This window comes from Nyctereutes procyonoides, unplaced genomic scaffold (assembly GCF_905146905.1).
Source record: "Nyctereutes procyonoides isolate TBG_1078 unplaced genomic scaffold, NYPRO_anot_genome, whole genome shotgun sequence".
NCBI classification, from domain to species: domain Eukaryota; kingdom Metazoa; phylum Chordata; class Mammalia; order Carnivora; family Canidae; genus Nyctereutes; species Nyctereutes procyonoides.
The window spans coordinates 23,933,098-23,946,783 of NW_026575146.1; the positions used below are offsets into that span (position 1 = coordinate 23,933,098).

The 13,686-nt window shown below is 44.5% G+C and overlaps 1 protein-coding gene across 2 annotated transcripts in view; it reads left to right on the top strand.

Moving 5' to 3' along the window:
* The first annotated feature begins 5,477 nt into the window (after positions 1 to 5,477).
* DCBLD1 (discoidin, CUB and LCCL domain containing 1) overlaps positions 5,478 to 13,686 on the top strand; it is a 66,164-nt gene continuing 57,955 nt past the window's right edge. Inside the window, exon 1 of one of the 2 annotated variants that reach the window (XM_055310483.1) lies at positions 5,478 to 5,620. In XM_055310483.1, coding sequence (XP_055166458.1) covers positions 5,542 to 5,620 — 79 coding nt within the window. In that variant the 5' untranslated portion in view covers positions 5,478 to 5,541. Of the gene's footprint in view, positions 5,621 to 5,821; positions 6,052 to 13,686 lie in introns of those variants that run through there. The other variant, XM_055310484.1, reaches the window with a different exon arrangement.

Genomic DNA, 13,686 nt, shown 5'->3' on the forward strand with positions numbered 1-13,686 from the left:
CCACCATACCTCTTCTCTCTCCACTGAATGTGTTTGGTAAAAACAAAATAAAACACAACATAGAGGACACAAACAGAATTTCAAGTACGTTTGGGAAACAAGGAGGTCCGGTAAATAATAGTTCTTTGCTTCACAGCTGAGTGTGCTTTGTAAATCTCCCAGTGGAATAAACATGTTTCCTGGGGACACAGTCAGGAAGCAGCTGTCCTCAAGTTGTCTTAAGAACCAATTCAAGTCAAGTATATGAACATTCTTCAAGGACTATTTTGTGAAACAACACATATGTATTGCAGGCAAATAGAACTTGAAAATAGGGTTGCCCTTTGAACTTTCCACTATACCAATAAATACTGAATTGGAAACAGGATGAGGGAATATGGAGGCCTGATTATAACATTAACATATCTAAAGAAGAAATGGAAATTAGAGAAAGGCCAATTTAGGTGGCAAGTGTGACAGCACTCTGCTAATAATCTCTGCCACTGAAAGAGGGTGTCCTTTGCTTAGTCCAGCTGTTTGGTGCTGGTGGCAGAAATACCCAAATGGAGGTGACAAAGATTCTCTCCTTGACCAAACTAAAGTCAAGATTCTCTGAGCTCCTTTTCCATTGAGGTCTCATCCTTGGGCTCTCTTCCGCCTGCTAAGTCAATTTAGAGAGACGCCTCCACCATCTTGGATCACTGTTGACATCAGATCAAGTTTCTCATCCTTCACCTCTGTACGAGTCTTGACTTGTCTTCAGCAAGAACTCTGTTAAGTGGGTTTAGCAAGAATCCCTTTATGCTTGATGTCTCTTCCTAATAATATTTCATCTGTTTGTTGGCTAGAATTCCTGGGTATTTTTGCTGTATTCAGAGTTAAGCCTGATCTCTCTCCCTATTGTCATAGTCTTGACCCCTTTTGCAATATTCCCAAATATTAAATAGGGATGAGGGATGGGAAGGATCCAGTACTCTTACTTGTTGCCTTCAAACATTAGAAACACTAAAATAATCAGTCCTGTTTTTCTTTCATGTTTGCCTAACAACCTCTGGTGCTTCCTACCTTCCAAAGTTGTTTTCAGGCTGAAGACAATGTCCCTCACCATTTTATAGTTCTTGATATTAATAAATTGACATGGGTGCTGATTTATATATTTCTGTGATTAAGTTAACCGTGGAGCAGTATCCCCAAGTTCAACACATTGGCAAAAATCAAATTTCTGGAGCTGCAAAAGGTGGGGGCGAGAAGGTGAGATCTGGCGGCAGTGAACTATGGCATTTAAGATTCCATGCGAGGGCAGCCCGGGTGACTCAGTGGTTTAGCGCAGTCTTCAGCCCAGGGTGTGATCCTGGAGACCCGCGATCGAGTCCCATGTCAGGCTCCCTGCATGGAGCCTGTTTCTCCCTCTGCCTGTGTCTCTGCCTCTCTCTCTCTCTCTCTCTCTCTCTCTGTGTGTCTCTCATGAATAAATAAATAAAATCTTTAAAAAAAATAAGATTCCATGTGAGAGCTTAGATGACATGGCTACCTAACAAATACCAGCAAACAGAAGTCAGTAGGGTGTTAGAGATAAGGAATAATGTGGGTGATACCAAATATTTGGACTATTGCACTCAGAATTTAATCCTCCTTCTCTCTCATTGCCTATATCCTAAGACTCAATTACATCTTGAGTTTCTAACCTCTATCCCTCAGATCTATCAATGGCTTTATCCTGACCTGGAGATCTTATTAAAATGCAGATTCTGTTCAGAGGTCTAGGAAGGAGTGGGGACAGGAGTCTGCATTTCTAGAAAGCTCACAGGTTTTTGGTGCTGTGGGTCCAGTGATCCTCTGCCCCTTTGAGCATGAAAAGGAGATGCCATCATCTCTAGTCTTGGAGTATTGACACAAATTCCTAATTGGACTTTCTACCTCTTTCCAATCCATTCCCCACCCTACAGCCAGTGTGATCTTCCAAAAATCAGATCTGAACAAGTTCCTCCACTTTCCGTGCTTCCCATTGCCCTGGGCGCACTCAGATCCTGGCCCTGCCTCCCACGGCACCGTCAGGCTCCCACTCCTGTCTCACGCTCACTGTCCCAGCCCTGGTGAATCAGGCTCAGTTCCTATGAACACCCTGTGATCTGTATTTCTGAGCTTTCTCAGAAATTCTTCTCATCTCACTAACATTATTTGCCTTCTTTTTATTTATTTATTTATTTATTTATTTATTTATTTATTTATTTATTATTTTCATTATTTGCCTTCTAATTGCCATCTTCACCCCTCCCATGCCTTTCAGGCTTTTGAAATCCAGTTATGCACCCTTCCTTCCTCTGTGATTCTATAACATTCTGGACTTCTATCATTATACGTATGAGCCAGTATAACTGAAGTTTCTATCATTAGATTATGAATGAAGGAGGAAGAGAAGTACCGGTGTTTGTTTTCATTGTATCTCTATCACATTGTTTTGCACATAGAAATGCTTAAAATATATTTGTTGAGTTCACTTTATTGAACTGAAGTGGAAAAAAGAGAGCATTCAGAAAGTAGAAGCCTACCTGGGTCTCAGATTTATGTCCCATTTGGTCTTCTTCATGGTCACGTCAGGGTTAGTATATGTTAAGGATAAAATTGATTAGATTATCAAATTGAACCAGTCTAAAGCTTTCCAACTACTTTAGAATAAAACTAGGCTTGCAGTTCTGTTTAATTCTGTTTTACCTAAGCCATACAGAATAGATATTATATCTATGAAACAAGGCAGCTCTGACCAGCTGTTCTCTACTTTTGTAGAAGAGCCAGCAAATATAAACAAAAATTGCATAAGATATGTAAAATAAGAAGGACTGGATGGTAAGTGGGGAGACTAGTTAAATGTGGAGTTGCCCTGTGAGAAACCCTCCCAGAGAAGTTTCACATGATAAACAGTTCTTTAATCTTAGCACGTGAGATGCTGTAAATGGATCTTACCAGTTATAATTTTTAATAGAATCTCCAAACTTTACATTAGGTTCTGAGATCCCATAAGGCATCATTTACAAAATCATAATGGAATCTTCTCAAGAGTTAAACAGAAACCCATGTGTCACATAAAAGTCTGTGTGGTTGGGATCCCTGGGTGGCGCAGTGGTTTGGCGCCTGCCTTTGGCCTGGGGCGTGATCCTGGAGGCCCAGGATCGAATCCCACATCGGGCTCCCGGTGCATGGAGCCTGCTTCTCTCTCTGCCTGTGTCTCTGCCTCTCTCTCTCTCTGTGACTATCATAAATAAATTAAAAAAAAAAAGTCTATGTGGTTGAAGTGTATCAATTCCGTGAGGTTTATTTCATTACACACAAAATTATACTTGGAAATCTCTTGTATTTTTATGGTTTGCTTTTTTTTTTTTTCTCTATGCTTTGCTTTCATTTTTTCAAGGAAGGAATGGCATAATGAAAGCACTAGGATCTAGCTTGCCTTCTTGTTTTCTCATTGTTACCAGATCCTAAATCTCGCCTCTGATGTGGCTCAGGATTCTGGTGTAGAATTGATTACTTCATTTCCATGAAGGTATTAGCGGAGATGGAAAAGGTCACCTCTGGGAGCCCACCTGGCTCACCCTGTGAATTCCTCACTAGCAAACAATACTCTCATTGTCTTTCCTCATTCATTGCTCACAGAGCCACACCTGTCGGGGGCCAGCAGCAGCTGCCCAAGCTCACCTTTGTAGGAGGAATCAAGAGAAAAAAGAAACAGGGAAAGCTCAAGTTAGGGAGTAATTCAGTGTATCAAAGTAGCTTTCATGCTTTTTTGTGTGAGAACATTCAATATTTTCGTGGGTGTGAATTTGCTCTTCCTACAGATATAAACTTATTTACTGAGTCCTTCGTACATGCCAGATTTTTAAGTACATATTTTATTTTGTCTCTGTGGACGATTAGGGATCATACTCCTCAATGAAACTGAGGCCCAGAGAGAATCAGTCTCAGGTGGCTGAGCCTGAAAGCCACTCCGGCTTGGAGCAGCCTCATTTCTAAAGCCCAAACCCTTTCCTCTAAGCTCTGCGGCCTTTGAGAAAGCAAAGCCCCAAAGACAAACTCGCAATTAAAAAAAAATAAAGACAGGGCAGCCCTGGTGGTTCAGTGGTTTAGCACCGCCTTCGGCCCAGGGCCTGATCCTGGAGACTGGGGATCAAGTCCCACGTCGGGCTCCCTGCGTGGAACCTGCTTCTCTCTCTGCCTGTGTCTCTGCCTCCCTCCGTGTCTCTGATGATGAATGAATGAATGAATGAATGAATGAATAAATAAAATCTTAAAAAAAAATAAAGACAGAGGGGGAAATGAATGCAGGTATGAGGAGAGTCTAGGCGGGGATCCAATGAGCAGTGCCCGGCGACTTGCCGGCCGGGCCACCTGCAGGTGTAACCCGGACTGCGCGTTCCCGGGAAACGGCGGGGCGCGGGGCGGGGGGCGGGGTGGTGGTGGGGGCTGGACTGTCGGTGTGTTCAAAATACGTATTTTATCTCCCCCCCCGTCCTCCACCTGCACCCCCCTACCCCCCCTGCCCTCCACCTGCCCGCCCCTCCAGGGAGATCGCGCGTCCCAATCTCCCGTGGCTGCTCGCCGGGCGCAGGATCAGGTTAAACGAGCGCTCTCCGCGGCCTTCCAGGCCCCTCCGCGTGCGCCCCGGTTCCGCGCGCCCCTTCCACCCCCCGCCCAGCGACCCCCTGTGCGGCGCGCTCCCCCCGCCCCCCCGCCTTCCCCTCCCTGCGCTCCTCCGCACCCCGTGGCTGCCCTCCCCGCCCCCGCCTTCCGCTCGCCCCTCTCTCCGGGTCTCCGCTTCGAAGCCACTTTCTGGGGGAGGCCCTTCCCGGCGGATTCCCACCCCCCCCGGGGCTCCCGCGCGCCGCTGGTTCTCCTCGGGGCTCCGACCGCAGCCTGCAGTGGAGACGCGCTCGCCGGGTTCCTTATGACGCCTGCAAAGGTCCCAAGGGCTTAGCCCTGCACCTGGCTCCCACGGGACTGCATCACTTTTGAATGAATGAATGAATGAATGAATGGGGGGACTGGAGTTGGAGTCTAACGGTGTCCATCAGCAGCCCATCAAGCAGTATTTCGAATCCCTCGGGGCTGCATACAATCCCCGCCCCGCCGGCCCCCAGGGGGCTGCGAAGCCCTGGAGCGGAGCAGCCCTCGAGGCCCCCCGCCGCGGGGAGGAGGCACCGGGCGCAGCGGGGCTGCGGCGGGGCTCCCGGGGTCCCCAGGCTCCCGCGCACCGGGGCGGCGCGGCGGAAGGAAGGGAGACGCGGGCCCCGGGGCGCCCGGAGCCTGGAGCGACCGCGGGCGGCGTCTGGGGCGCCTCCGGCCTCGAGCCGGGCCGCCGGGGACCTCGCCTTCCTCCCGCGGGGGCCGGCGCGCGGGGCGGGGCGGGGCGGGCGGGGGGGGGCGGGGCCGGGCTCCCGGCGCCCCAATGGGACTCGGTGCGGGGCGGCGGCTGCGCCCGGCGCGGGCGGGGGAGGCGGCCGGGCCGCGGCTCGAGGGCGCCGCGCGCGCCGAGGGGAGGCCGAGCGCGCCGAGCTGGCGCCCCGCGGGGCCATGGGGCCCGGCGCCCGCCGCCTCCTGGCCGTGCTGCTCGTGGTCTGCGCCCCGGCCCGGCTGCGGGCGGGCGAGCCGGGTGAGTGGGGCGCGGGCCGGGCGGGCGGGGCCTGCAGGGAACGGAGCCCCCAAGCCGGGTCGCGCCCCCCCAGTGCCGCGGCACAGCCGCTGGACACCTCCGCGCCGCCCTGCGCTCCCGGTGCTCCGGACTCCCTGACCCGGGCGCGGAGGGCACAGCCCGGGCGCGGGGACGCCGCTCCGCGGGGCTGCTGGGCCTCCGAGGCCCCCGCTCCCCCCGCGCGGCTGCAGGATGGGGGGCCCTGCCGCCGCTCTCCGCGAGCTGCCTGCGCCCCAGGCCGGAGTGGGCGCTGGCGCCAGAGGGGGCCTTCCCGGGGCCCTGCGCCCTGCGCCCTGGCTTCGGGTGGGACGTCGTAGTCCCCCCACCGACCTCACCTCTGCATAGGTAGTAGACCCCTTTACCAGCCCTGGATACAGCCTTGTTAATTAGAGGTGCGTGGTTTTTTTTTTTTTAATTTTATGGATTTATTCATGAGGGACCCACAGAGAGGCAGAGACCTGGGCAGAGGGAGAAGCCTGATGCGGGACCGATCCCGGGACCCCGGGTCACAACCTGAGCCACGCAGGTGCCCCTGTTAATTAGTTCTTTACTCCTAGGGCCGCTTCCTGCGATTTTTCACTTCTTTTTTTGCCCTTCCGTACTTCTGCCCCTGTTCAACTGAGGCCGTTTAATTGGCACTAACTCTCCAGAATATTTTGACAGCTCCCCCCCACCCCCGCCCGCCCCGTAATGAAACAGGAATCACAGGGAAACCAAATGCTGGCATTTTCTTCACTGAGCCACGCATCCATTCCCAGTCTGAAAGTTGGGTACTCAGGATGTTAGTACTGGTTCCTAAGTTTGCTTACATACCGATTTCTTCCTTCCTTTCTTTTTTTTCTTTAAGCCGAAGTTTGGACAAAATATATCAGCGCTAGCAGAACGCTATGCATGTCGTAAAATTTTAATGAATAATGTATGCTTTTATTAAATATGTAGGCTCTTGATCATGGGTGTTGTAAGCATTTACAAAAAAAAAAAATGTTTCTTGTATCACTGTTAGAAGATGCGGCTTCAATGCTGCACGTCTATGAATGAGTCCGGCAGTGTGTCCCTGTCCCAATCTGGCCACAACTGTTATCCATTTTTCCAAATGAAGTTTCCAATGTTGTATAGCCATCTAGGCTGTTGATTGGGTGCTTTTTCCAGCAGTTTTCTGGCAACAAGTGTGATTGCTTCTATTCTTAAGGAGCTTGGAATGGGAGACTTGACTGGTGGAAGTCAAGCAGTTGACTGGTGGAAGAAGATGCCATTTGAGTTTCCACAACAGTTCCTATGTGGTTAGGATGTTAAAAGAACCAAGAAAGACAGAAGTATTTACATAAAAAAGCAAAACTTAGATTTGGGACATTTACTGAAAAAAATTTTTTTTTCTAGGAACTCTGGTCTGATACCTCTGGAGTGAAGTCATAGTGATTTTTTAAATATTTCTCATGTCTGTGATTTTCTCAATTAGCTCTTGGTCATTTATTTTGCAAGTTTTCCTATTTTAAACAGACACACCCATTTTAGGCCTTGAGGTAGGCTACTGGCCATATAGTCAGATAGTGGGTCATAGGTGATATTAGCGATTTTGATGTCTAGAAGAGGGCAATTCTGGGATGCCAGTCTGGTTTTGGTGAGAAGATGACACCATTTTTTTACATTTTACCTTCATTATTCTTGGAGTCAGCTTCTTGGGTCCCAACCTGCCTAGTCACCTCTGTCTCCGGAAGCTTTGCAAAGCCCCAGCCCCATGTTATGAATCAGAAGTGCAAATGGGTGGGGCCTGGGAATATGCACCTTAAGAAAAATTCCCCCAGGTAATTCTGATTCTAATCAGCTTTGAGATGGTGGCAACATTTTATAATGTTAGGATTATGATAAAGTGCTGCCATCTGTGTCCTAGACAATTTAATATTACACTTTTAGTCATTGGGTTATATTTCAGGACACAAGTGCAATAATTTAATCTAAATTTTAATAAGCCTAGTCAGTGAAATTATTCCAGTTTTTTATGTCAGAGTCTGGTGAAGCTATACTGGTTCCTTTGTAGGGCTTCTGTTTGCCTGTCTGGTACTTTTGCTCAATTCATTTTCTATTTTTTTTTTTAGATTTTTATTTATTTATGATAGTCACACACACAGAGAGAGAGAGAGAGAGAGAGAGAGAGAGGCAGAGACACAGGCAGAGGGAGAAGCAGGCTCCACGCACCGGGAGCCCGACGTGGGATTCGATCCCTGGTCTCCAGGATCGCGCCCTGGGCCAAAGGCAGGCGCCAAACCGCTGCGCCACCCAGGGATCCCTCAATTCATTTTCTAAAAAGTGACCACCTCTTCTAATGTTTATAGCCTGCCTGGCACCAGACATCAGGACTTGATGAGCAGAATTTGGTCAGATTTCTGCTCCTCTGGATCAACTTAACTAAATTTAGATATTTACATAGATTGTTTCACACGGTTTTTAATCCTATGTAACATACATACAAATTGATCTTTAGTATTAATTAGTATAAATCCATAGGCTTGGATTTGGTCTTCTTACCTTGATTATAAATTTTGAGGACAAAATATCCTAATTCATGGGATGAATTTGTGCTGAAAATCTCTCATGCTCTCCTCCTCGAAAATATTCAGAGACGTATATTAAGAATTTCCACCTTGTGATTTAAGTGTTAGTGAAGAATAAAAATAAGCAGTTGGTCCCTAAGGAAACTTCAGAGTGTAGAACTGGATACTTTAAAGTTGCCTTAAAAATTCTGCCCAACTCTAATCTGTTACTATCAGAAGATCTGTTCTTAAGTCATCACTCCTGCGTATTTGGTTAGACATGGAACAGCTGATGTCTGATGCTTTGGGTGAGTGACTTCTTAAAAAGTAAGCCCAAGTTTATTCTGGTATCTTCTGTATCAGTGTGTGCACTCACTCTAGTTTTTCCATCATCTCTGTGGTCTGGGATGGAGTGCTGCCTTGGGGGTGGGGAGGTTCCTGCTCAGTGGGGAGTCTGCTTCTCCTCCTCCCTCTGCCTCCTCCCCTCTGCTTGTGCTCTACCTCTGTCTCTGTCTCTCTGTCTCTCTGTCTCTCTCTCTGTCTAATGAATAAATACAATCTGTTTTTGAAAAAAGAATGTAAGGCCCATGAGGAGCTTTGTGCTTTGAACAGTGTCCAGCACGTGATGGGTGCTCAATAGGAGATATGTGCTGGGTGACGATGGGGGAGAAGGCAGTGGAGACACAGTTCCTGCTTTTAAAGACAGAGCCGAGGATCAAAACCATAACAAGACTAATAAAATAATATGTCCAGCATGACTGTTTTATAGACACAAAGTCTGAAAATATGGATTTAAAACAGAGCAATTCATTCTGGTATAATTGAAGTTTATGCAAAAATACTGTCAGACTTTCAGAGTGTAGTTTTCATTAGACTTTGGTGTAATTTTGCCTTTTTGCGACTAAAGAGTCATGTTTATGTCATTTTCCAGATGTTCTCTGCTTTGTATATATAAAAAAATAGTTGTTTGCTTTGAGGGGTGGGGGAGTGGGAGAGACTTAATTAATGGGAAAAAACCCCACATGGTGATTTCCAGCCCAAAGTAGAAATAAGTTCTAACTGTGAGCCATAGTGTGCTAAATTCAGATCAAATGCCAAACCTTCAAAAAAAAAAAAAAAAAAAAGCCAAACCTTCCTCTTGGTGGCAGGGAAGAAGAGAGAGTTTTTTTGTTTTTGTTCTTGTTTTTGTGTTTTGTGGGGGAAAGGGAGGGAAATGAGGGAGAGTAGAGATGAAATGGAGCCTTTTATAGCCTCCGCCAGCACCTGGTACAGTGCCTGGTAGGGAAAGGGCTCCAGATAACTATTTCCTGTGGCCTCACATGAATGACGGGGGTGAGGCCTGAGACAATGAGGTGAAGGGTAATATCCACTAAATAGTTTTAAGCAGAATTGCATACACGACTATCGTGTGACTTAGGAAGCATTCTGTATGCATTCAAGAAAATAGCTAAATTCAACTCTGAAAAGTTTGGGGATGTCTGAAACTCCTTTACAGGCAACACCAGGAAAGCTGCTTTGAGTTAGGTGCTGGCAGTCTGGAGAATATTGAAGCAAGTGGCATACTGATATGGATCAGAGGAGTCCCCCAAGATCTCCAGATGCTTAGACATTGAGGGTGTCAGGGACCTGTTTTATCCCAAAAATCACTGGGGACAGTGTTTAGACATTTGTGACATTAGTATTAAGCCATATTTGTCATCTATGCCTTGACTGTTTACTGCCATTTTGATTTGACCTATAGTTTCTATGAACTACCTCTCTGGGAGCTTTTATGCTGTATGAAACTATACCCAATACTTGCAGAAAGGTCTTGTGTCATATATGTGGTAATTTTAGCTTAGGTGGATTTTTTTTTTTTTTTTTTTTGGTAGGAAAAGCTGCAAAGAATAACGTTGAAACAAGGTAATAGCTAAGTGATTTTGTTTTACCCCGATTCTCCCTAATTTTCATAAAGCTACACTGGAGCTTTTAAAAAAACCACACACCCACAACACTAAATTTCTCTTAGGATAGGGCTTTCTTTCCTGTTTCCACAAACATATTTCCTAATGCTTACAAGACAGAACAGTTGTAGTACAAAGCAGGATACTGATAAATAATGTTGCACTGACATATCATAATCCTGCAAGGAAGATGTTACACAGAGAACCATAAGGACAAGCTTTTGGTGCACACACACACATAAATACAAATATGTATTCCCACAACTAATGTACATATACACACACGCTCTTATATACCTTCTACTATTTGCTTTTACTAAATATTAGTTAGATAAAATTACATATATAAAATATGTGTAAGGTATAAAGAACAACAATAAAACTCATACCTGGATACTCACTCTACTATCTAGTGTCTACATACTTTTATAGTCTTTTTTTTCGACTTTTTATTAAATGCTTTCACCATACTAATTAGGAAAAAATTGTGTTTTTATTTATTTTTAGGATTAGCCTTCAGGCAAACTGAAAACTCACTTTCAAGTCGTTTATTGCCACTGAGGAATATCTAAAGGGAAAATGGAATTTTTGTCTTGGCCAACCAGCTATGGGTCTTGTCAAGATTTTTGTCTTTTGTGTGATTCAAATAACCCTTCTTGCTTTTGGCGTCAGAATTAAGTTGCTTGTCCTTACCTTATTTGAAAAAAAATATTACTTTAAATGTACTAAGTATCAGAAAGTTAAGATGTATTTCTTGGCCCTTCTTGGTTGAGAGTCTTAATTCATACTTACGGAGGTCAACCTTGTCAATGATTAGACTACTTGAAGTTTATCTTTATTGATTAACCACATTTGTTTTATCACCATTTCCAACTCAAATTACAACCACTATTGTAGCCTTTTATTTCAATGTCCAACATACTTATATTTTAGAAGGGTACATACTTTCAGAAGGGTAAAGAACAGTCTCTCTTTCATCACAAAATTAAAATCCTTGGATATTAGTACTAATCTGGCTCTATTTCACAATTAAATGTGTTGTGTGTTTAGTGGATGTGCCTAAAAGTTGTGTATAAATGACTTTTCTTTTTTCTTTTTATTTCTCTTTTTTATTTTTATTTATTTAGTTAGTTTTTAGTGAGGGAGAGAAGAGGGGAGCACAGAGGAAAAGGGAGAGAGAGAGAGAGAATTTCAAGCAGGCCTCCTGCCCAGCACAGAGCTTGACCCGGGGGATCAATCTCACAATTGTGAGATCATGGCTTGAGCCGAAATCAAGAGTTGGACACTCAAGAGTTGGACTAAGCCACCCAGGCTCCCCTAAATGACTTTTTTATAGAGCACTCTATTCTTGAAAAAAGGAAAAAAAAAAACCCTAAAACCTTTTTTCACTGTTCTTTCTTTTTTTTTTAATTTTTATTTATTTATGATAGTCACAGAGAGAGAGAGAGAGGCTGAGACATAGGCAGAGGGAGAAGCAGGCTCCAGGCACTGGGAGCCCGACGTGGGATTCGATCTCCAGGATCGCGCCCTGGGCCAAAGGCAGGCACCAAACCGCTGCGCCACCCAGGGATCCCTTCACTGTTATTTCTGACAAGGAACAAGGCAAATGGATATTAAAAGGTAGTCCAAAAATAAATAAATAAATAAAAGGCAGTCCAGTAAATTTGAGTTACTATAACATAAAACTTCCTACAGGGAATATAGGTAAACATCTCTGTGGGTCTCACTTAATTTTTAAATGGCAGAGTGGATTTAATTCAGCTTTTTATGGCTTTTTACAAAAGCAAGTTTACCTCATATTGAAATGTGGTTAATGAAAGTCCAAAGGAGGAAACTTTTGAGACTTACTAGTATGTAAGACCACTGAAACGTATCTTTTTTATTGAATTGCTTCCATTTTGAGGAGTCTAGAACAGAAGCTACTTATGTTGAGAATTACATAAACCAAGATTTGCCTTTTTTTCCCCTCAAAAAGCCCCTGCTTTGACAACAGACTAAAATTGAAGATAGTCTGCAGATAGACAAATGGCCTTGTACCGGCTGTTGCTGCTAGCTCCAAAGGGTTTAGAAATCTTTGAGACCCTCTTGCCTTGTGAGTAGGAAATTTTTTTTTCTGTTTTTCATCTTCTTTCTTCTTTTCCCCTTTTCATCCTTATTGCTAGAGTTGTTGTGCCATATTACTAAGATCTTAACAGAAACACTGTTTTCCCCCTGAGGTATTTGAAATATGTTACAGGCTTAGTAGTATTTTCCCCCCAAATATTTGTGTCTCTAACTGTTCTCTTACATTACTACAATGCCATGAGCACACCTAAAAATATTAATAGTGCCATCTTAATATCATCTAATACTCAAGTCATATTCATGTTTTCCCAGTTGACCCAAACATGTCTTTTTACTGCTTTGTACAAAGAAAGATCCAGACAGGGTCTGCACATTACAGTTTGTTATTCTATCTCCTAAGTCACTTGTGTTGTAGCATGAACCTTTGCTCACATGTATTTTATTTTCCTGGGAGGAAATCACAGTCAGTTATAACGTGACACAGCTCACTCTTAGATTCAACCGACTGGCTTCTCGGTGCGCATCCTTTACTTGGTACACCATCCACTGTATTTCTCTATAAACTTGAAATTGGACCTAAAGACTTGATTAGATTCAAGCTCTGTGTTTTTTTGGAAAAGTACTGCAAAGGTGTCATATGCTGCTAATTGTGTCTCAAGATGCTTGTGTTACTGTTTTTATTATTGACCCACTTTTCACCAGGCTGAAAATGCTCAATAACTTAGGAAGGGACAGCTAGATCCCTCTGTTATGAAGTTGCCTTTTCCCCTTATGACCTGCAAATAAGCTATGGGATAGTAGTCTCTTACCCATAAAACTACTCTTCCTCATCAACGTTTCACTCAGTGGTTTAAGCATCCATTGACCATTGGTTGTCCACTTCTGATTTTTTTATGGAAAACCCTACCTTCATATGTATTTTGATTTAGCAAGTGGGTTTTTTTGCATCTAATTTAATCCCAACAGTTCTGAGAGCTATAAAGAGATCTGCAATTCAGAAAGATTGAATCATTTACCCCAGGCACATTCACTTTGGTTGTCCAAAATGGGATACAGGCACATGTCCTACAATCAGATGCCTTGGGATGGTTTCCTGCCCTTCATCTTAGAGGGAGATCTAAGTGTCCAGGGGAGGTCAAGTTAAGGAAAAGAAGCCTTGGAGAAACACAATTTCAGGAGGCTATTTGTGCAATAAATCTTTAAATTAATAGTCTTTGGTTTCTCTTCAAGGTGATCACGTTTGCCACAGAAATATTAAGACTTTTTCAAATCCTAATTAGTACCTAACCATGTGCTTTTATCTTATTGTGATGAATTCAAAGGTGCAGGATATGCAATGTGCAAAGGCAGTGTAATTTTCGGGACTGTGCAATGTGATAGTTTTATAAGGTTTATTTTTTTCTCTATCAACTCTTGCATTTCATCCGTCAGTAGATGCATAATAAGATGCCCTCTCTTTCCTCACTGAGATTTGCTATTTTCTGGTCACTAA